This window comes from Seriola dumerili, unplaced genomic scaffold (genome assembly GCF_002260705.1).
Source record: "Seriola dumerili isolate Sdu_G_001 unplaced genomic scaffold, Sdu_1.0 BDQW01000191.1, whole genome shotgun sequence".
NCBI lineage: Eukaryota > Metazoa > Chordata > Actinopteri > Carangiformes > Carangidae > Seriola > Seriola dumerili.
Genome location: NW_019174446.1, coordinates 6752698 through 6775414, shown reverse-complemented (window position 1 = coordinate 6775414; position 22717 = coordinate 6752698). Strand labels below are relative to the sequence as shown.

The 22717-nt window shown below is 40.6% G+C and overlaps 1 protein-coding gene across 1 annotated transcript in view; it reads right to left on the bottom strand.

Moving 5' to 3' along the window:
* Window positions 1-16811: 16811 nt before the first annotated feature.
* Window positions 16812-22717, bottom strand: part of eif3h (eukaryotic translation initiation factor 3 subunit H) — a 54842-nt gene continuing 48936 nt past the window's right edge. The window contains exons 7-8 of the mRNA XM_022753623.1: window positions 17605-17737; window positions 16812-17113 (exon numbers count right to left, since the gene is read on the bottom strand). Of these exons, the coding sequence (XP_022609344.1) occupies window positions 17019-17113; window positions 17605-17737 (228 nt within the window). The 3' untranslated portion in view covers window positions 16812-17018. The remainder of the gene's footprint in view (window positions 17114-17604; window positions 17738-22717) is intronic.

Sequence of the window (22717 nt, the reverse complement as noted above, 5' to 3'; positions counted from 1 at the left end):
ATCTTGTCCATCTGTGTCTGGGACCATGAGGGCACTCCAGTCCTCTACCTTGCTCTCACTCCATCGCTCTCTCTAGCTCCACATCCTCCCTCTATCATTAGAGTCGACGATGAACCCGATCTCTGAGTAGTTTATTGGAGAAGTATTTGCTCAGGAGAGACATGCAAGAGTGTATGGTAATATTATGACTACACATGTCGGTGACATACACATGAACTAACTCCATAAGAGAAAAATTGACAACAATAAGAATCAAGGACCCGAAATCCCTATTCTGAGTGGCACTAAAATTTCAAAGCATCATCAGAGAGCCATTGTGCAGGCAACTATCCAGCTCCACAGGACTTTGGTTGAGGCTATAACAGGTTATCATTAGAGATTTTGAGCTTTGGCTGAGTCGGCAAGTGAGAAAAAGGTTAGTACAAGAGGATTATGACACAGACACACAGCAGCCCGATATGTTGGCTGGTTTATCACAAGAGAGAGAAAAAGAAAAGACCCAGCTCTAAAATTATCCTCAGGTAAAACTCAGATAAATCTGAATAGTTAACTTGTTAATGGCTGGATACTCTCAAAAAGACATTAACTTATTTCTCTTCCCCGTGAGTAAAATAAGGAGGTGGGCTATATCATGAAATCAATGGCAGTTTATACTTTGTGTCATCTTTGTTCTTTGATTTCACTGACAGTGGATTGTCTTCAATGATTCAGTGACAGTAACTGTTAAAAGAAGTGAAACAATAAATAAAATAAAACTCCCGCCTTACTTTCCACCCACACATCACTCACTTCTACTTCTACAGATCAAATATTCATACAACTCGTTCAAATATTTGATCGGCTTGAACACCATCCTGTCTTAGCTGTCTATTCAAATTTTAAATCTCCTCCTCCGTAACCGAAGCATGATTCAAGAACATACATCTCTTTATTATTGAAATTAACTCCAACATCATTAGTAGCTTATGTGAAGATGTGATTTATATTTGAAGTGCTCACCTCTGCTCATTAAATTCACTCTTTCATTAATTACTCAGCAGCAGCTCTTGTTCTGAACGTGACCAATGTTAAGAACAGGTACAACCATGTAATAATTTTCACTGTATCTCCACATGGATGCCTGTCTGTGCGCTGTGATAATTGAGCTCTCATTATGCAACTTGGCGTAATTGCTGCATAACTTTTCAAGTGCCTGTGGTAATTACATTCAATGAACTGAGCTCTGTAATGAGAAACTTTGCTTCATGTCTCTAATATTTGCCTTCAAGGTGATCAATATGGTACTTGGTGTGTTTGCAGAAAGTAAACTCTGTGTTGTTTCAATATTGAAGTGCTACGGCAGCCAAAAGCACATGCTGGACTTGAACTTTGATTCAAGAACTTTATTAAAAATGAAGAAGAAATACTTTAAGAATAATTTTAAAGTGCTTATTGGGATTCCATCTTTGCCTTTAGGATAAAGCTGATTGCAGATGTACTGCTTGGACAGTGAGGTCCCTGAGTCCAGGACTGGTATTCATAAATCCACTGCTTAGCATGTGTGTGAAGGACTTTCTCAGTTCTTGGTAACTACTAGCAAATTTAAACCTAGATGATTTGTGTGATTTGCTTACACGACTAAAACTTAAGAAATATCTTGGCAAGTATTGGCTGCTATGAAATACAGTATATGCACTGAAGCTCCATCCAACCAATAGCAATCAACTATGTAAACAAAGAGCCACTTTAGCATGAGCTGTGAACTGCTTAGCACGCTATGGTTAGTTTTGTCAAAATGTTCTGTGCGTTGTAAGCTTCGTTACTACTCGCAGTTACTGTGTATAAATATGAAGTAACAACTAATCTCTATGGACAGCCTACTTGATGTGATACACCCTATTTTGCTTCAGTGCTACTCAGTAAACACTTGCCTTATAACTAAGCTAAATCTGAACTTGGGAAAAGCGAAATGCAACCAGCTCAAGGCGCTGAAATGTCTAAGGATTAATTAACACTAGAGACATCTGAGTCCTCTTCTCTTCATCTGACAATATCTGGCTGGAGCAGTGATGTATCTGAAGAATATTCTTTGCCACTAAACCATTATAAATTCTTTTTCGTGCTGGATCATGTGGATAGACTGTGGGTGTGGGTGGGGGAGGGTCATTATACCCAAAGTAATGAAGGGATCTGCGTTAATGTCCTTTTGTCGAAGCGTTACATTTTACCTCTTCCTCCTCCGGGACTCTATTCAGTCCCATCAATGAGGCTGGTAATTTCTTTTTCACATCCTAATTGTCTTTCTTTTTGTATGCTTTTTATCAGAGGCATACAGTCTCTGTTGCTTGAGTGAATTTTTGCCGGTGGCATAAGGTCTATTACGTGTTGATCATGGCATTTTAATGCATCATTTGTGGGAGTTATGAACACAATAATGCATTCAAATGAGGTAATTTCGGTCCGTCTGCCATTGAAAGGTAATTCTAGATGTCCCTTAGATAGCTGATAGATGTTCTGAGCAAACTATCAACAGAAGGAATAAATAAAGGTTGTCTAGGATATGCTTGGTGGGATCCCACTAGCTGAGGAATTTCCGCCATTTATTGCTCTGTAATGGCTTCTGTTTCTGCCATTGGCTGCTCCTCTTTAGTGGGCAAGGCAAATGTTTATCATCATGACCAATCATAATTCTGAGTAATCACCTTGGTACTCCATTTTTATGTTGACTAGTAAAAGCTCAAATGGGATAATATCTGGTTGTTGAGGAGGGTGAGTGTAATACTGTCGCTCTCCCGATCAAGCAGTGCAAACCATGTGTGAACAGTGGCAATGATATCCAACAACATACTGACCCTGATCTAATGGCCTATTGTGGATAAGAGCGTCAAATTTAATGCAGCTTAATCAGACATTTGCAACAGTATTTGATTCCCATAACTCCTGAGCACAACTGTGGATTGATAAATGAGGCACAGCTGTTTATTTAGCACTGTGCGCAAACCGCAGTCAGTTCATACATCATACATTTATACACAATTATGCACATTTAGTGACTCTTGGGAAATGCTTGCAGCTCCAACATTTGAAAATCTGATATGCAAATTCCTTTGCTTCTTTGAGTCTTTAATCGAATCTCTGATGCAGAAGTTAACAATAATCAGAGTATTTTAAATAAATAGTAATTTCTTTTAATTGGTAAATAATAAGTCAGAAAAAATATCCATGAAATTCTTCTTTAATTGATAAAAAATAACGACTTTGTAATATGATTGTAATATACCTTACACATTATTAATAGCCTACAAGTGCATGGTTTGATGTCTTAATCCCTCGTCAAAGCCTCTTATGTTCAGTTGCATGACTGTGTGATCAGACTGATTAAATGCAGGGTGTATGTATGAATCAGATATCTGAGCAGCCATGGGAGACTAAAATAATGAACTGACTGCAGCATCAATTAGCAACAACCACGAGGCAGTCTCAGATAATGCTTAGCAATGCACTCTGAAAAGTCAGCCAAACTAATGGAACTGAGCTTGTGTGTGTGTGTGTGTGTGTGTGTGTGTGTGTGTGTGTGTGTGTGTGTGTGTGTGTGTGTGTATGTGTGATTGAAAATGAAACAATAAAATGAATTCTGAAAAGAGTTACATCTGAGTGAATTCTGTCTGAGTCTTGAATCTCAAAGCAGAACTGAAAGTAATATTTTTCTTTTGGTAAATGGGCCTGTAACTTGATGGATTTCCCGGCTTGTGAGTGATGCCTAAAGAAAACTTCTACAGCGAACTAACGGTAATTGTCATTGTCACGTCAAAGGTAAGAAGCATGTAATGAAATTCATGGTGTGTCTGCAAAGTCGAGGCGACAAGGATGTGAAGACTAACAGATTAAAAGCATCCCATTGCTGACCCTCCAGGAGCCTTCAAGGTGAGCTGCAATGGCTTCTGCACATTCTCTGTGGATGCCATAATTGCTCATTTTCTAAATGTTGCTACGCTGTGTTGAACTTCCCCTGCTTGTAATAATGACTTAGCTGTGAATGAAGATGTTGCCTTTAGGATGGTTACAGGATTTAGAGCTTCAAAGTTCACTGTTTTGTAGATTTTTGTGTTAGGATTTATACACACACAATAACTCATGACCTGTCAGGTTTTTATGTGTATTGCACATTTTCCCTTTGTGTTTCTTGATTTGAAAATGCAGAGAGATTTTTACTAAACTGATAAAATTCCAATAGATACCCCGCAGAGCTCAATACCTCTGATTCATCTTACATTTGCACTACAGCATTTCCCACACAAAAATCTTACGGGGATCAAGCAACAGTCAATTTTCAAGGCATCTAACCCTTTAATACTTTGACTTTAGCTACATCTGCCTGTGAATTTCACTTTAAGGTAGATTTTTTTTTAATTTAAGAGATTTGATGTTAAAACGACTCTCAAACACCAGTGAAATCTGATTAGAAAATATATCAGTGTAGCAAATCAGATTATGAAAGGATGAAAACCCCATCTCTTTTTCCAATCTCTATCCCTTTTAGAAGGCCATTCTACACACAGTAAACCTACTTTTTGATGGGAGAATCACATCCATTTTATCTCGCCATGTTGCTGCAATTGCACCGTTACCAACAAAAGTTATTTTCTCCTTCAACTCTAAACTACTTCTATTCAATATAATACCCAATTAACTAACTCTGGCCCTCTTCTGTGAGGTCTCAGATTCTTCTCCAGTCAATGAAGAGAGGCTGCATTGTTGGCTCTCTGGCTCTGATGTTGACAAAGATTAATCAGCTGAGTTTTTTAGCACCGGTGCAGAGATGCTTTGCAACAAGGAACAGTAGCAAAAGGCGATCTGCTTCATAGGGGAAGCTGGCTATAGAAGAGTTGGTGCTGGTGCTGTGGGACAGTGACCTGGTGTTGTTTACTGCAAGCAGGCCATCAGGAAACTGACTACTACCCAAGTGCAAGGTGGGTTGGCGGTGGGTGTGTGGCTGAGTCTAACCCCTTTATCAGGCAACAGCACTGAACTGCCGACAGCAGACCGCCACAGCACCAATCACCCAGCCGTCTGGCAGTAAAAGAATAGGCTAAAGCACAAGCTGGATTCACTCAGCCAGCCAAATGACAGCCTGGTGGAGAGGAAATAACTGCTTTCAGATCAGTATCACTCATATCAGTCGATAAACACTATGGGTTTTCACCTGCACCTACACCATCAAATTTTCTACCGCACAATAAAGGGACCTTTAAGCTGCTTGGCTCAAGATGGGTTTTTTTGTTGACTGTTGGCAAGCAGCAAACTTAAGGAAAAACAAATAATAACCTGCCAGGTTCCAGATGACAGCTGAAGTTAAATCTCTCAGTCAGGTGTCAGATTGCTTAATACTGTTAAAGCAGCAAAAGCCCACAAACAAGCCAATAGGTTATCAGGTGTGCAAGAAACAATATCTGCTGATCATATGAAATCATACTGACCATAGCAGCTGCCTGAGTCTGCACCACATGTATTGACTAAGAAGGACACTGTTACAGCAGATATTAACATTTAAATACTACTTTTACACTTGAACTTATTATGATGCAGCTCCAGCAAAGACTGGCCCCCATAATTATTTTAACTGCATATCATTTATATGAATCAGTGTGTTCAAAGAAGCTAACAAGAGTCAAGTCATCAAATGCAAATTGTAATTTGCTGTAATATGCGAGGATAAAAGGAGCTATTTGTAAGTTTTGCTGTTGCTGCATAGCCAGTGTTTGCATTAGCATTAACAGCTGTTAATGTTTACTCACCAAGAGCTGTCTCCAGCGGTGGAATGCAATGGCATACTCTTGTCTCGATCACATCTTTTCTTCTACTGAAGTTAGCACGCTAACCAGATAGCTCCGGCCCATCTCGTCACTTTCCCCTCACTGTAGCCTCCAATCTGCCCTGAAGACGTAGTGCTGTGTACAAATAGCCCCTTTAAACAAATAAGAAATAATGTGTTAATTCGTGTAGGTGGACTTTTTGTACTAATTGTTGCTGGAGCACGAGCATTGAGTAAGAGCTCCTAACTTCCAAGTATTGCTAGTTCCACAGTTTACTAATATGCGCTTGATGTACCAGTACATGTGCATATATATATATGCACATTCTCATATTTTCTATTTCTAACATTCAACCCCCTGATGGGCTCAGTAAGTACAGTGCATTCAGAAAGTATTCAGACCCCTTCAGTTTTTTCTCATTTGTATTCAGACCCTTTGCTATGACACTTGAAATTTAGCTCAGGTGCCTCCCATTTCTCTTGATTGGAGTTCACCTGTGGTAAATTCAATTGATTGTACATGATCTGGAAAGGCACAAATGTGTCCATAGCAAAAATCAAGCCATAGAACTGCTTGCAGAGCTCAGAGACAGGAGTCGAGGCAAATATCTGTGGAAAGCTGCAAAAAATTTCTGCTGTATTGAAGGTTCCCAAGAGCACGGTGGCCTCCATAACTCTTAAATGGTTTTCTCCAGAGATGACACACAGAACTGAGGCTAAACAGGCTAAACAATCTTGGTTTCATCAGAACAGAAAATCTTGTTTCTCACAGTCTGAGAGGCGTTTAGTTGCTTTTTTTTTGCAAACTTTCACTGAGGAAGGCTTCCATCTGGCCACCCTGCCATAAAGCCCAGTTCAGGGGGGTTCTGCATTGATGGTTGTCCTTCTGGAAGTTTCTTCCATCTCCACACACAATGTCTGGAGGTCAGCCAGAGTGACTATTGGGTTCTTGGACACCTCTCTGACTACTGTCTGAATACTTATCTCAATGTGATATTTCAGTGCAGTTGTCAATAAATTTGCAAAATGTCTGTTTTTGCTTTGTCATGAGGTATTCAGTGTAGGTTGAGGAAAATGCATGAGGGTGCGACATAACAAAATGTAAAAAAATGAAGGGGTATCAATACTTTCTGAATGCACTGCATGCAATGTCAGTAGCAAGGAAATTAACATGCAACACTTAACTCTGATGAGTGGTCAGCAAATATGTGTAAATGGTAGAAAATGCCCTTAAACATGTGCAACCAGTGTTAAGGTCCTCTCAACATTTTCATTATGTATGACTGTCTAGACAATCCACACAGTCAATCTTCTCAGTCAATTTTAATAGTAAGCTGCCATCTTTCCCCCTGATTCCTGTTAAAAGTGATTTAAAGAGATTCAGAGATCACTGGCCTTCATGTCAGGGCCAGTGATGGTGCAGACCTATATGTTCAACTGTCAAAATGTGATGAGGATTGACCCACAGCGCAGCTTATTCTCACCCCCACAGTTAACACGTGACGCACTCTGCATGGTCTCTTTCAGAAAAAAACCTTGTCCATTTTCCCTTTTCACATCTGAAATAATGGGAGACACAGTGGGAAAATGGTGCAATTGAGGCTTTTTATATTATCGTATAATTTTTCCTACGGTACTGAACTCTTAAGTTGTCTTTCTGTGCATAGGTTATACTTGAATTTAATGTGTCTTATATAATTCCTTTTAGCTTGAAATTCTGTCAGACATACAGTACAAAGGACATCATTTTCAATGACAGACCTACAACATTTCACTCCATTTCTCAACACTTGTATCTTCCCTGTTTCTTTGATAGTTCATTTTAGATATTATAAACTACAAGATTTTAACACATTCTTCATCAATCACTGTACCAATTTTCTTTGTGTGGGTTTCTACAAGGTCATAATCTGTCATTTAAATGGTCCTACGTTACACAATGGTAAATGGGATGTGAATAATGGTGCACGTGTACCACGGTGAAATTTTATACAGGATATGGACAGCAAGTGGGGATTTTACACTGACTTCCAGTGTACAGTGGTACCTGTTTATACACTTAGACTAGACATCCAGTTGGAGTGAGCCTGAACCTTTTTGTGCACAGCCCATGTCAAATCAGCCCTGTGCAGCATAACCAATTCCTCCTAAATTGGGTGAAAGATTCAGAAATTTCTTTTTACTGAGCGTATGGATCAGGTGCCTAGCCAAATACAGTGAGACAAGCCAACAAATGGCACCCTCAGACAATTTTTCGAGGCCCTGGAGTCAAAAGATGCACAAGGAATGACCAATTTCAGTTCTGAAAATTGTGTGAGAATTTATTCCAGGTGGGTCTAAGGTAAGCGATGTGGAAAATGCTGACACTTTGAGAAAATTTACAACTGCTTGGCCTTGGCCCATGCCTCTGTAGCAGAGGGTTTGGAGAGCATCAACCTGATTTTCTCTAAATCACTTACCTGCAGGCCATCATGCCCTTACAAAAGCCTGTTATGGCTGCTATAAGCTTACTCTCTATCACAGTCCTGCAATAACAGGCCGGCAGTTGCAGCATCACCCTGCAGATGGCTTGGGAGAAACTGAATTAAAATATTGTAGAAGAAGGTAAAAGTGCTGACCTGGATGTCCACCACGGCCTGCTTTGTTTACTGATGCACTTGCGGTCATCTCTGCTGCTGGTCAGGCTCTCACCATGAGATTCAGTTAGGCATCCGTGTATATGTGTCCTGGTGGTTTGATTTACACAGTGCTTGTCATGCACTGTGTTATGTGTGGTTCAGGTCACAGGTGGAGGCAGCGAATCAGTGTGCCAAAATAATGTGATTGAATGTCAGTGGGCTTGCTGCTTCCCTCAAAGGAAATAAATGGACACCAAATGACAAGGTTCAAGGCCCAGGCATCAGCATTTGTTCCAGTCAAAATACATAAAAATAAATCTGAAGGTGAAAAATGCAACAAAATCTAGAAAAAATTTGTTTTTATTCATTTAATATTTATTGTAATCTGTCTTGCCTGCTGGGAGATTATGTGGTAGTTCATACTGCTAAAACGTCAGTGACAGCTGCCATGTTTGTGTCTCCTGACAGTTTGCACCTGTACTTAACAGTGTGAAACACATATTTAGAAACAGTTCAGTAAGCAAAATTTTCATTTCTGTTGTTGCTGTTTCATTTTATTTCAATGCTGGTGCATTTGAAGTGTTAAAAGTCAACTGTGCAGCTATATTCAGATAGAGGCAAAATCAGAAATATGACAGCCGCTGATTGATAGGATATGTTGCTGCTTGTATAGTAAACTCTACCATACTGTGATTAGAGTAAAAAAAATAGATAATAAGCTGAGGGAGAAACGAGAAGATATCAAAAATGAATGATCAAATTTTCACAGTATGTACATAATTGAACAGTGCAGCATGGAATGTACCCTTATACATCCATTTAAATTACTTTCTGAAAGCATTTCACACTGTGCATTGAAACATTATAGAAGATCATAAGATGATATAGTATTCCCTAGTAGACTGTTACACTGATAGAGCAGTTTTATTACCACTTTGAACCAAATATCATCATTGACAGTTTCCTCTCTGAGTGGTTCCCAGTCAAATCAGGCATTCAAATAGGCTGCCTTCTTCTATCCCTCAAACTCCTAATAACCATTGACTGGCTTCTGTGAATGACGTCATCGCACAAACACAGAAGCATCAAGTTTGCCTCTTTTTTCATTTAGAAACTCTGGAGTTGTCAGGGCTTTCCACTCAAGCCAAGCAGTCTGAATCACGATACAATGCAGCGTTTGACAGCAGCACCTCCAAGCCTAAAACCATGTGCAACAACACCTCTGTGGATGCATCTATTGCCATTAATAGTCAAACCCTGGAGGATGTGGAGGATGCCTGGGAAGCTATATGAGTAAAGACGACTGTGCTGGTAATATAGATTCCCCAATAAAATCCTGTATAATAGGAAAAGCAGAAAAAGTGTGTTTCCAGAGGTTGATCATTGACATCTGTGTTGATTTGGCCACAACTTCCATGCACCAGAAACTATTCGATAAGCTGTATTAAAGATGGGCTCCACCTGGGAAAAGGAAACTTGCAGTAGTTGTCCAAAGAAAATCTGGTGCACACAAAAACAACCAAGCTGGTGGAGAAAAATCTTGAGGCCGAACATGTATCCTGAGACTAGAATACATGGTAAGCAGTGGTCAATACTTTATGTCCCAATGGAGAGCAAAAAAAAACAAGTTGTAGTGGCTGTTTCCACTGCTACTTGATATGGTTACAAAATATGGGACTTAGGACAGAGCCAGGTGAAGAATAAGGAAGGAAGAATAAAAATAAAGAGAAGGCAGAGAAGCAAATAAAGAAAATATCACCCATTTCCATTATTAACTGATGAGTAATTCCAAAATAAAAGCATGTTCAATACATTAGTCCTACTGGTGCACAGCGTGAAAATAAACACACTTAAATTAAGTGCTAGGCTACATTGAACCTAGGGTGAGAAGGATTGAACGAATGAGCAAACTGAATGTTAATGTTTACCTGCAAGAAAGAAATATTCAAATGCACATCAGTCATTCTAAGGACACAAGCTGAGACAAAGGCGTGGAGTGCATGATTGAACATCAAAGGGGGGTGTGCTATCAGCATTTATCTTTGAGATTCACAGCTTGGAGATAAAGCATGCTTTAATTGTGGGTCTGTCTATTGTGGGTCACAAGCATCCCATCAATCACTGTACCCCGAGCAACCTGGCATCTCCAGACTTTCAGGAGGAGAGGGAAGCTGATCATGAATTATAATAAATTACTCTGCTTCGCATTTTCTCATTTTCTTCATCAGGGGGAAAATATGATAAGCCAGCAAAAAAAAAAAAAAAAAAAAAGGAAAAATGGCAGAGTCGGAAATTCAAGGTACAACAAAGATGACAGATAACAATACTTCCTGTACTGAATAAGAAGCAACAAGCTTATACGTATGCACCAGAAAAAAACAAATTAATACAATTACATTTCTGTCTTTAATAAGAAGATGGCCAATATATGAGCATCTGATGTACAACCCCTGCTGCACAAGGTCAATACTGTAAATACTGAGTCTCTAAACCTTGGGCTACAGAATCCATTTGACATTGACTCATATGTAGGTGCTGGTGCTGGTAGGTGTACTTTCGACCTTTGGCGAAAGTTCCCCCCCCACCTCAGGTCTTTATGCTAAGATAAACTGAACTAAGCTAAGATAAGATAAGATAAGTTAATTGACTCCTGGCCTTGCCTCCACATTTACCATACACACATGAAAGCAGTATTGATCTTCTCACCAAAGTCTGTATTTCCCAAACTACCAAAATCATACTGAAATCCACATAACAACTTGGGCATGGGTCAGAAAAGATTAAGGGGAGTTTTTAAAAGCAGATCTACATATAGATCAGATCAACACCCACCAGCAAGCACCCTTGAATCACAAACTAAATACATGGGTCAAAAGGAAGTTCATTTACAAATCCATCTCAACCTGCAAAATCAAGACATCAATAAACTCATTTATTATTCGCAGCAACCAATGCAAAAATCTGACTATCAATAGCAAAGAGACAAAGCCTGGGAGAAGATTACACGCAACATGTGATTGATCTTCAGAAGGAGGACATCCAGTACATTTGTCTTAGTGGCTGGGGGATAAGACAAGACATTAGTGATGGAGTGGGATCACAACAATGCACTGTAGCCTTGCCTGAAGCCCACGGATGCATGTGACAGACAGGGTATCGTGCTCCCAAACCCTTCTTGAAAGGCTTCTGTTGCTGCTGTTGTGGGGATTAAACCAGCCTCATAATGGCCTGTGGGATTTGTGCCACTGCCGGGTGACAGCCGTCAAATTGGGTGGCAGGCAGAGACGAACTGCAACTAGAACACAACGCTCAATCCATACAGTTGCCAATCACAGTGGAGATCTATTGACCGTGGGAAAAAGGAGCGATAAGGCAAATATAGAGCTGCATCAATGACAGGTAAGAGCTTTGTTATGTGAAGAAATGTATTCCTACGATGGTGGTGTCGGACTTGTGTGTGTATAATCCCATAAATGCTAAATTCCCCAACCATACCCACACCTCTTCCTACAACTGCATCTGCCTTCCTTTCTGCTCTTGTTTTGGGGATTTGCAAGATTATTTTTCCACGGGAACTACTTTACATCCTCAACAGCTACTCCATCCAGGATCCACAGTTGCCATGGCAATATTTGTGGCAGAAAAAAAAAGAGCGAGAGAGAGAGAGAGAGAGAGAGAGAGAGAGAGAGAAAAAAAAAGGAAAAAAGTATTCAGAGTTGACAGGGAAATAACTGGTTTCATTATATTCAGCCAGCTGATTCTCTCTATCACCAGTGACAGGGTGACGGCTGGCACAGTGAAAGGGCTTGTGTTTGTGTTTGAACAGTAATAAATTACTGCTGGGGTCAGGGCTGTGCAGGCCGTACTCACTGATTAAATGAGACCAAACTTATATCCCTCTGACATCTCCCAGCCTCCTGCTCAAGAATCTGAAGGTGTAGAGACAAATCCCATAATCCTAATTAAGTATTTCCTCCTATTGCAGCGTACAAAACGCCTGGCTGTTTACACAGCTAAAGCTCTCATTCAGTTCCCATGCTGAGTTCAAACACGTAGTTTAGGGTAATTTTTGCAAATGAAAAGTGACATCACAGAAAGTTATGAAAAAAAATGATTGTGAGATCAAATGAAATCACTTTAGAGGAAGAGGTGGAAAGTTTAAGTATTGCCTCAGCAGGCCACAGGCTCGGCTTCTGCATTGTTCGTGGGTGAAAAAATTTGTCTCGTGTTTGAGGATGTCATTCTCATTTTCACTGACTCACAGTGGCCTCACGGTCAATTGAGCAGCATAGTGTGGGAGAGAAAATCGCAAATGCAGCTGCTGCTGTGGGTTTCTTTCTTTCGAACAGTTTAACATATCAAAACAAGTAGCACAATGAAGCAAAGGCGCTCCGCACTTTGAAATCCACATCAAAACTTCGAGTGGGAACAAAAGGTGAAGTGTCTGGACATATAGATGGACATGAGTGTGTTTCAGCTGAATCTCTCCGTTGCACTTCTATAGCATGCACTCAAGATGACACGATGAATGTGCTCCGAGGAATAACTCACTTTTACTGTTGAATGGCAATGAATAACAGTCACTTTCAAATTTAATAAGCAAAACGTTCCTTTAACCCCAAATTATAACAGAATATGAATAATTATTAAATATAATTATATTTTAAAGCCATCTCCCCAAAAAAATGTGTTTTGTTCATTGCTTCTTCACCTGGTTGTTTGAGCTTCACTGTGCAGAATGATGTCTGTGCATCACTGTGGTCTGACAATAGAAATCCTGTTTTCACATTCACCTGATGAAGTGGGGACATTTCCCTTTGTTCACCTAAACGTCTCAGTACGTGCAAGTGTGATTTGGTGACATCACGACTGGTTTGGAAGCCTGTTGTGGTCCAATATATAAACACTATAACACTGTTTTAATAAATTATAATTATATGCTGTTTTTAATGTATTAATCAAGTGCTTAGACTCATAATGAAATATATCTTCACTTGCAAGGAAACCTCTGGTGAATGGACCTTGAGTGAAGAATATTTTGTCAAAATATTTCCAAGGACTGAGCTCAACATTCATGAGTGTTGAACACATTGTTAAAAAAGCTTTAAACCAGCATGTGAATGATCTGCACATGTATGCATTGTTTGATGTTGCATAGATTTGTTCATGTCAGTAACTGTCAATTACAAAGGCTTCATAGAAGCTATAAAATGTCCTGGTATCTGCTGTGAGTGCTGTCATAGTGCGTTTAAAACCATGTATTATTAATATATTGAAAAGTTGAGCGTTACCAATAAATAAACCATGAAGCAGACCATAAAATTTGGCTTCGACAACCCTGTGCTTCCCTGGTTAAACTCATAAATGGCAAACAATTCGTCATCTTTATCTTTGTGAGTTTGTATCAGTGACAGTAAACAGTAATGTCATGATTTATATGATAGTGGAGTAATGTGGAGGCAAATCACCAGCTTGACTCCCCCTGCACCTCCACTCTATTGCCCTTGAGCCCTGCCATGAGTCAAGCCAAACTGTTTTCCACTCCAATCAAAACATTGTCACTTTATATACAAGCTGAACCTCTGTCACTGTGTTTGCACTCTGCAGGGGCGAGCGGTGCCTCGGCAGCTTCGCACAACGCTTGCGCTACTGTTTGTGGAATTTTAAGTTTTGTAATTCTTCACACAACGTCAGGATTAGGGGGCAGGGGAGGCTGTACCCCAGTCAGCCCTCAAGGGCAATGTCACCCTACAGTGCCGTTTCTGCATTACAAACAACACAGATTCACCTTAAATAGAAGCCGCTGCTCAAAAGGCCATCAGTGCCTTCAAGGAGAAAATGCCTCACATCATGGGACACATCAATCACGAGCACAGGTGTGCCTGTCAAAGCAGGAGATACTTTAATTAATGAATATAAACCTAGCCTTCTGTGGTGAATTAATATTTCCCGTCCTGCCAGCATGTCAGGGTGCCATGTTATGATTTGGGGAAGAAATCATTTCCGGCTAGAGTGTCACCGTTCCAATAAACGTTTATCATGTTGGTTGACTTGTAATTATTGTTAATGACATTGTGCTGATGACAGGCAGGAGCACTACAAGTTATTACTCGACTTGGCAATGTTGATGACAAGTCAAATAACATCATCCGCTGAATTAGAAGATGCTGTTTAACCACAGGTCGAGGGAGAGCAGCGGCGCACACAGCAAGATAGAGCCGCAGTGTAATTATTATACAATGAACCGCACACTGGCAGCTTCTTTATTAAATGGAGCAAGAAGAGCCATCATTCAGCTTCCTGTTGGTGGGTGGGGTGGACACCGGTGACAAGCTCCACAAATGAGCTGTGCTTGTATGGCTTGAGGGGGTAAATCTAAGATATGCGATACTCTGCGGAGGATCAACGCCGACACAGCTTACAGTTACATGAGATGCGGCTCTGCAGAAGGGGTTTAGGGTGAACGAGCTGTTGCAGATGCAGTGTTTGTTCAGAGACACTTCACAGGGCTGTTTCCTGATGCATCCACACGCTGGATGCTAACAAGTATTGTTTTGGATGAGGGCAAGTTAGAGTTTGCTGAAGTTGACACTTTCATGTCTTGCCTGAAGGGTGCAGGGTGACCAAAATTAATTATGATGTTATTGTTTCATGACATTTTTACTAGTTCATTTTCATTTTAATTTCACTTCACTTCTATTTATTTACAGGGCTGCTGTGTGCGGGCATAATTTCTACTTGCGACTGGAGGACTCTTCAAATTTTTTTTTCTTTTTTGTAGCCTGAGAACGAGACTTCCAGACACTGCTCACGGCTGTAAAGCACTTATAACTCCTCTGCAAGCTTTTCCAATTTAAGAAATAATTAAATGTATGTTATTACACTGGCTTCAGAAGCGTTCAGAGCCCTTCACTCTCTGCATTAGTTAGTGTTGTAGATTTAATTTTAAATGGAAAAATTGCCATTTTGCCCATCAATCTTCACTCACACATAACCCATAATGACAAAGTGAAAGCGTCTTTTTAGGTAAATGCAAATTTATTAAAAAAGAAAACCCTCTAGTTTTCTCAGGTAAGTCTCTACAAAGTTTGCAACCCTGGATTTGGGCAGTTTATCCCATTCTTCCTGGCAGGTCCTCTCAGACTCCATCAGATTGGATGGGCAGCATCTGTGAACTGTCATCTTCAGGTCTCAGTCTGGGCTTTGGTCGGAACGCTCAAGGACAATCAGAGGCTTGTCCCACAGCCACTCCAGGGTTGTCATCCTTAGTTGTATGTTTTGGCTGAAAGGTTGCATCACACAGTACTTTTAAGTGGTGTTACTGTGTTAATAATACAATACAGCATTATATACATATATTAATACATGTAAAAATCAGACCAGTATTGATTTGGAAAGCACAAATAATTCCATTGTTTGCTGGACTGAAATAACATTCACTACTTCGTGTTAAGTCCTCATGAGCAAACGTAGCATGCTAAGAGAATTTGATTCCTGTTGTTCCTGACCATGCTCCACAATCTTCCCTTTGTCCGACTTTTAAGAGCTGAAGATTCATGGTGTAAAATGTTCCCTGTAATTTTTGTACTGCGCTGTGGCTCACGTTCATTATCATCAGCTACACAGCTTTGATTTATTTCTCATAATCTATCTTCTTCATTTTTTAGGAATAAACTTCAAAAATACTTAATTGGTTCCCCTGTTGGTAATTTCTCTAAAATTGTGTGAAATGATTTATGGGTTGTGGCAATTACAGAAAACACTAAAGAAGGAACGCAACCCAGCGCAGATGACAGTTTTTCTCTGTCTGTTATCAGGCACACCTGCGGTTCCTTCTTCAAATGTTGTCTTGAAAACTCAACAATTCTTTGTTTCATGCCAAATCTCACTACTGGGACTTTATTTTTTGCATCCCCAAAATAAACAGGTTCTAATTGCTACCTGTGTGGAAGAAAGGCATATTCTGATGTATCATGTAATTTCTCCTCACGAAAGAAAAAGACAATCAAAATCCTTCTGAGCGCAGTGAGACAGTGGGGGCCGAGTATGTAGCTGGCAATTTAACGCTCAACTTTCACTGATCGCAATTCTGTTTACAAGGAAATCACTGTTCCCACCATGTGAACCGACACTTCAGCAAATCCACTAATAATTGGTTTCACCTGCTTGGCGTTTGAACTGTAAGACGAAAAGCATGTAGCAATAAAATTATGTATAAGCACCATTCTAGTGTATAATTATTTTGTATTATGCACAAGATCCATTTTTAGCATATTAATATTCTGAACAAAGCTAACCATTTTTTGTACAGCAAAACAATGCCCGAGCCTAGAGTACATTATTCCTCAGTTACATCACAAGCAGTATTTAGTTCAACTGTGAAAACATACAAGGAGCCCGGAGAAGATGTAGAGATGCAAGACTTTTATTTCAATCAAAATCAAGAGATCTTCAAAGACAATTTTGTATCCAAGAATGGGTCAGGCATAGAAACAAGGAATAAATTCTTAGAAAACAAACTGGCCCAGTGGTTTTGCATCTCTCGTTTGTTACCCCCCTGTGTACTCTCTTTCCCGCTCTCACAGATTCTTCACCCTGTCACCTCTCCTCTAGTTGTGGCCTTGGAGAGCCTCGGCCATGAACAGCTTCCCGAGGTTCTGCGAGGTGAACTCCTTCACATTCTGGCAGTAGTTGTTAATTTGCCCTGTTGGAGAGAAGCCACATGAATCAATGCAGCCCCACACAAAAACATGCCCACAGGATACATACATACATACATACATACATACATTCATACATACATACATACATACATGTGTGCATTTGTACGCAGACATACACACAATTAGGTGGAGGTGAGAGAGGGAAGGGAGAACAAAGGGGGGGGGGGGGGGGGCAGCACAGCGAAACATCAAATTAGTGGAGGGAACTGAGTAAACGGAAAGATCAGAATGTTGTCTAAAGGTGGAGGAGAGCTGAGCAGCGTGAAACAGCAGGGAAAGGGGCGGTCAAGTTAGAGATTGAGTCAATAAACTTTAAATTAATGTAATTTCAAGATAATGGCATAGATAATTACAAAACTGAACCTGGGCTCCTGTGAGGGAAGCAGAGGCAGCTGATGGAGTTTGGGGGGGGGGTGGCCGCTCTGCTTTGTGTGCATAAAGGTTGTGCGTGTGTGTGTATGTGTGTGCGTACCTGCAATAAGCAGTGTGTCCATGCGTGGTGGAGGCTGGGGGGGCTTGAACATTTTGTTGATGTCCTCCTCAGGCAGCGGGGGCTCCCCTCTGCTCTGTCGCTGGGCGTTCTCCTGCTGCCGCCTCTGGAGGTACTGGAGGGAGGGACACAAAGGGACAAAGTGGTGGCATTAGTGGGGGAGGCCACAGTAGAGGGGGGGGGGAACAAATATAAATAGAGAGAGAGAGAGAGAGAGAGAGAGAGAGAGAGAGAGAGAGAGGGAGAGAGAGAGGGGAATGTGGAAAGGAAATAGCCAGTAAAAGACAAAATGGACAGAAGGATTTGAAGAAGGCATGGGGGTGATGGAGGTGAAAAAAGAACAGATAAGAATTTGAAGTGAAAAGAAAGGGTGAAAGAATGATGACAGGAAGGTGAGGAGTGGGAGTAAAGAAAGTGATAGAAAAGGTATGAGGTAAGAAAGTCAGGAACAGGAAAAGGCAAAGTAACAGGAAGGAGAGAAATATAGTCAGAGAGATGCAGAGAGCAGAGCTGCACCCAGTAGTATGAAAGAAAGAGAAGAGGAAGGAGAAAGACAGGCAATAGAAACTATGGGGAGAAACTAATAAGAATGAATTGAGATGTAGAGAAACGTGGTGATGAAAGAAGAGATGGGGGAGATGGAGAGAAAAAGAAGAGCTATAAGTGCTGACAGGGATTGAGTGATTTGTGGAGGCCTGACAGTCAGTAAATCAGTGAGGTGCTGGGTCTCTGGAGATCCTAAAAGCCTTGTTAATTTGGCAAGATGGAGGAGACACTGACACAGACCAGTGGAAGGGGAGGTTGCGGCAGATGAGGAGGAAAAATGGCACAGGATCAACTTCAGTGCTTTCAAACCAAACATCCCACAATGCACCACAAAGCTGATAAAAATAGATAAACAATAAATGAAAAATACAACTATTTGTTCAAATTATTCGTTACTCCTCCATCCTGAGTTTTTTTTTTTCCTGCCAGTGCATCACAGCATCACTGTGAAAAATCAAAATGCTAATGTAGGACTGTATGCAAATTGTAGAAACAAGCGACAACAGTTTTACCCTTGTGCACCTTTTATATATAAATATAGACATACACTGCCTATTGTATCCACCCCCCTTTGGAAGTAAATGTCAAAGTAAAAAAAGTAGAGTAAGTAAAAAAAAAAACATAATTGATCTAAATTAAGTACAATTATAAAACATCCTCCTTTAAGTCAGTATTTAATAGAGGCACCTTTTGCTGCTATTTTTCTCAGTTATTCTTTTACAAACTCCTCAGACTGTCAAGTTGCATAGGGACTGTGAGGGAGCAGCAGTTTCCAAGTCCTGCCACAAAGTCTGAACTGGATTGAGGTCTGGTCTCCTGTGTAGCTCTGGCTTTATGTCTGAGGTTGTTGTCTTGGTGGAAAATAATCCTGTCTCACATCGCAGTTCTCTTACAGGGTGCAGCAGGACTCCTCTGTATTTTGCTGTATTTATTTTACTCTCTAGCTTCACAGGCCTTCCAGGGCCTGCCGCAGAGAAGCATCTCCACAGCATGATGCTGGAACCACCGAGCATCTTGCTGGGGATGGTGTGTTCCTGGCACTGTGTGGCGTTTGGCTTTAGTATGATGGCTAAAAGCTCCCATTTTGGTATCAAGAGCAGAGGTATTTACAGGAAAACCACTGTTCTGAGGAACTCAGAACCGAGCTGGGACCAAAGTCAGACTGGATCCAAATTGTATTGGACTCAGTCAAACTGGGTTGGGTAGGGTCTCATTTTACTGCTACAAGTGTGCATGCTCAGTATCACTTCTGACCACATGGGAGAACATATATTAGTAAATCAGTATCCTGTGTAGAAAATGTATGCTAGACAAATGCATGCTAATTACATTTTGGAATTCAATTCACACATATTAGAAAATTGGGTTATTGTTGGTCCAAGAGGTGAAAATGGGACTTCAGCTATTTTTTTTTATAAATTAGTCTTTTAAGGATATAAACAAATATTATTATATTTGTTCTCAGGTCATTATTATTATTATACAGTTTTTTTCTTTTTCCCTAACTGCTTGTATCATGTAGCTGATTGTGTTGGTCTCATTACAGTGGTCTGCTGGGATCTACTGATGTGGTCTAATTATCCTTGGCTTCTCTTTGGATTAGGTCAAAGATATGCACATGTGGTTCGGGAAGGTTTTCAATGGGCCTGTTTGGGATCTGGTCCAAAATGAAGACCTCTGTGTCAGACAGTTAAACCTTCATACTCTTTGTTTCAGTTTCCCTGCTGCCTTTTTGGCACACACATATGCTGGGCGAGCTTGTGGGGTTCAACAACCATAAATTTCATAGTGGCTATGTATCTATTCAGCACTTTCCACAATCAAATACACTTTCAGCCATGATTTGGCTTCCCTGTCATGTGTTTATTTTCTGTTTAATCTGTCATAAAAAATAATTATATGGTTCAGAAATAATGACTTGGTGCTAAATCATGTAATTGTAGCTGAATTGTATTATTAACTATAAATCATGATTCAATGGTTCATAAGATTAATACACCCCTCCATACCTAATCTTTTGCAAAGTCTTGCCTGCTTCTGTGGTTGGGAAGGACAATAGAGAATGAATAAATCTGGAGTAGTGAGACATAAATTTCCTGGTAAAAAGACTAACTTGGCCACAGATTGTTCCTGGGAACCTGCTGTTTACCAAATTCAGAGAGGTATAAATGAAAAATGGAGCCCTCTCAGCACACTGCCTTTTTGCAACTTTCTATGATGATTAATAAGGTTCCATTTGTCCAGGAAGCAGCAGGGTCAATAGCACAAGATTACACACAGCGAGTACTGTAGATGTCTGAAAGGTGTAATAGAGCTTCACTTTCTTCTCCTCTGTGTGCATTGTTTGTTCATTGTAGAGAACCGCGTGAAACATGAAAAAAGTAGGTACCATTAAAGAGGCTTGTCTGTGTGATATTGCGTATGACATGAATGCCTGTGTGTGTGTGTGTGTGTGTGTGTGTGTGTGTGTGTGTGTGTGTGTGTGTGTGTGTGTGTGTGTGTGTGTGTGTGTGTGTGTGTGTGTGTGTCAGCGGTGCAGCTTGGGGGTTGTGATGATGAGAAGGTCGGCAGTGGAGGATGATGGATCATAATGGCTGCAGTGTGGGTGATTGGCCTGAGGATGTGTGGTTATGTAGGTGTGTGTTTCTTCGCAGTCCAAGTTGTGAATGCCTTGTGTGCATACAGACGACTACCTGTGGTCACAGATGCATGTTTGTTGTAAGTCTGCTTAATGTGTGTGAACTCGGCCTCGGCTTTATCTGCTGTCGTCCAAGATGATGATGACTCAGCTCGGATCAACATTAATACTTCAGACATTTCGTCATTTCCACAGAGAACAGAGACAGAGTAATGTAGTTGTTTGAACGTAGGTGTGAGTTCATGCGCACGCACACTGCACAACACTGCACACCTTGTGCCTCTTTGCTTCCATTTTTCCTGACTATTGTGTGTGTGTGTGTGTGTGTGTGTGTGTGTGTGTGTGTGTGTGTGTGTGTGTGTGAATGTTGACTGCTTGCGTTTGCATGTGTTGCCGGATGTTTATGATGCATCTGGTGAGTTGTAGTTGCAGATGGTACGTGGCTAAGTCTTCATCTGTGTGTGTGTGTGTGTGTGTGTGTGTGTGTGTGTGTGTGTGTGTGTGTGTGTGTGTGTGTGTGTGTGTGAGAGAGAGAGAGTGACTGAGTCAGTGTGTGTACCTTTTATTCTGGTGTTTTTGGTGCTTCTGGCTCAGTTTGTGCTTGTAGGAGGTGTGTGTGTCTTTGAGTCTTTACACATACACATACACACAGAGTACGTGTGTTTTACAAAGTGCTTCTGCTTTTAAATGAAGTTTGCGTTTGTGATGTACCTCACTGGTACACAAAAGAATAAAAACAGAGGTTTTCACTTATTCATTAAAATAAAAGAAAGACTTCATTCATTAATACCAGCTTTGTGTCCGTATCTATCAACTGCCCCCTGGCTCCAACGGTATTTGAAGATTGTCTGAGCATGACTCATGGTATTTAACCTTCTGAACCAAATTTTCTTGACACAAGGATAAATTAATGTCTTATCGCTGAAGTAGCCCTTGTAGTGCTGAAAATGAACAATTCTGTGAAATGAAAAATAGTGCAGCAGATGGAGGAGAAGCGTGTCTGAAATTCAAGTGATGCTGATCTGCAGTGGGCGCGTTTCAGCAGCTGCAGTGAGGTGAGGGATGATAAAACTATGACTGATATTTGAAGATTAACATTCGTCATTCTAATCTCATTAGTGTCCGGTCAAAACAACAGAAATTACTTTAAAACCTCTGTCTGTGTCTTTGCTTGAAGTTCCTAGTAGTCATATTAGTGGTGGTGAATCATTTGCTTCCCACTAATTTACATTTTAACGTTAATGCAGCCTCATCAGACAAAGCAGTGTTTGTGGTACTGTGTGTTTTCTGGTCTTATAGTCTGCATGTTTTGGTTTTTTTCATGGTATATGAACTAACCAAGTGAAAATCTTCAGAGAGATTTGATGCACAGCAATACAACTGAACCCTACAAGACCTGATAAGACTGAATATAATTTAGAGCACACCCAATTTGAGTCCCATGTCCAATTCCCAAATACCCTTGCCATTCAAATCACCATCATAATATACAGTATATATGTTACGTATATAGATCATAGTTAATGTTTATATCCTCAACCTTTCCTGTTTACTGTAGTTAGTGCTCTGTGTTCTCAGTGGGTGTATGTACATTAATGTGTGAGGCTGGTAGACCATATTTCGGTGTGTGTCTGTGTGTTTGTGCTACCTGGTGCTTTTGTTGCTTGCCTGCTGTGATTATAGCTGCAATTGGTTGTGTCCATGTCTGAGAGAAATATACCTGCTGCTTTCCAGCTGAGTCTGTGGCTGTAGGTGTATCTGAAAACATGGGGGTGAAAATATTTTTCCTTTGGGATTGGAACACGTGCTTTTCTGGCTGATTGGTATCGTACCTGAGTGACTCAGCATGTCTCACACGCTGTAACTTTTTAGCCTGGTGGCTATACCAGCCGGTCGCTTTTACTGAGGGTT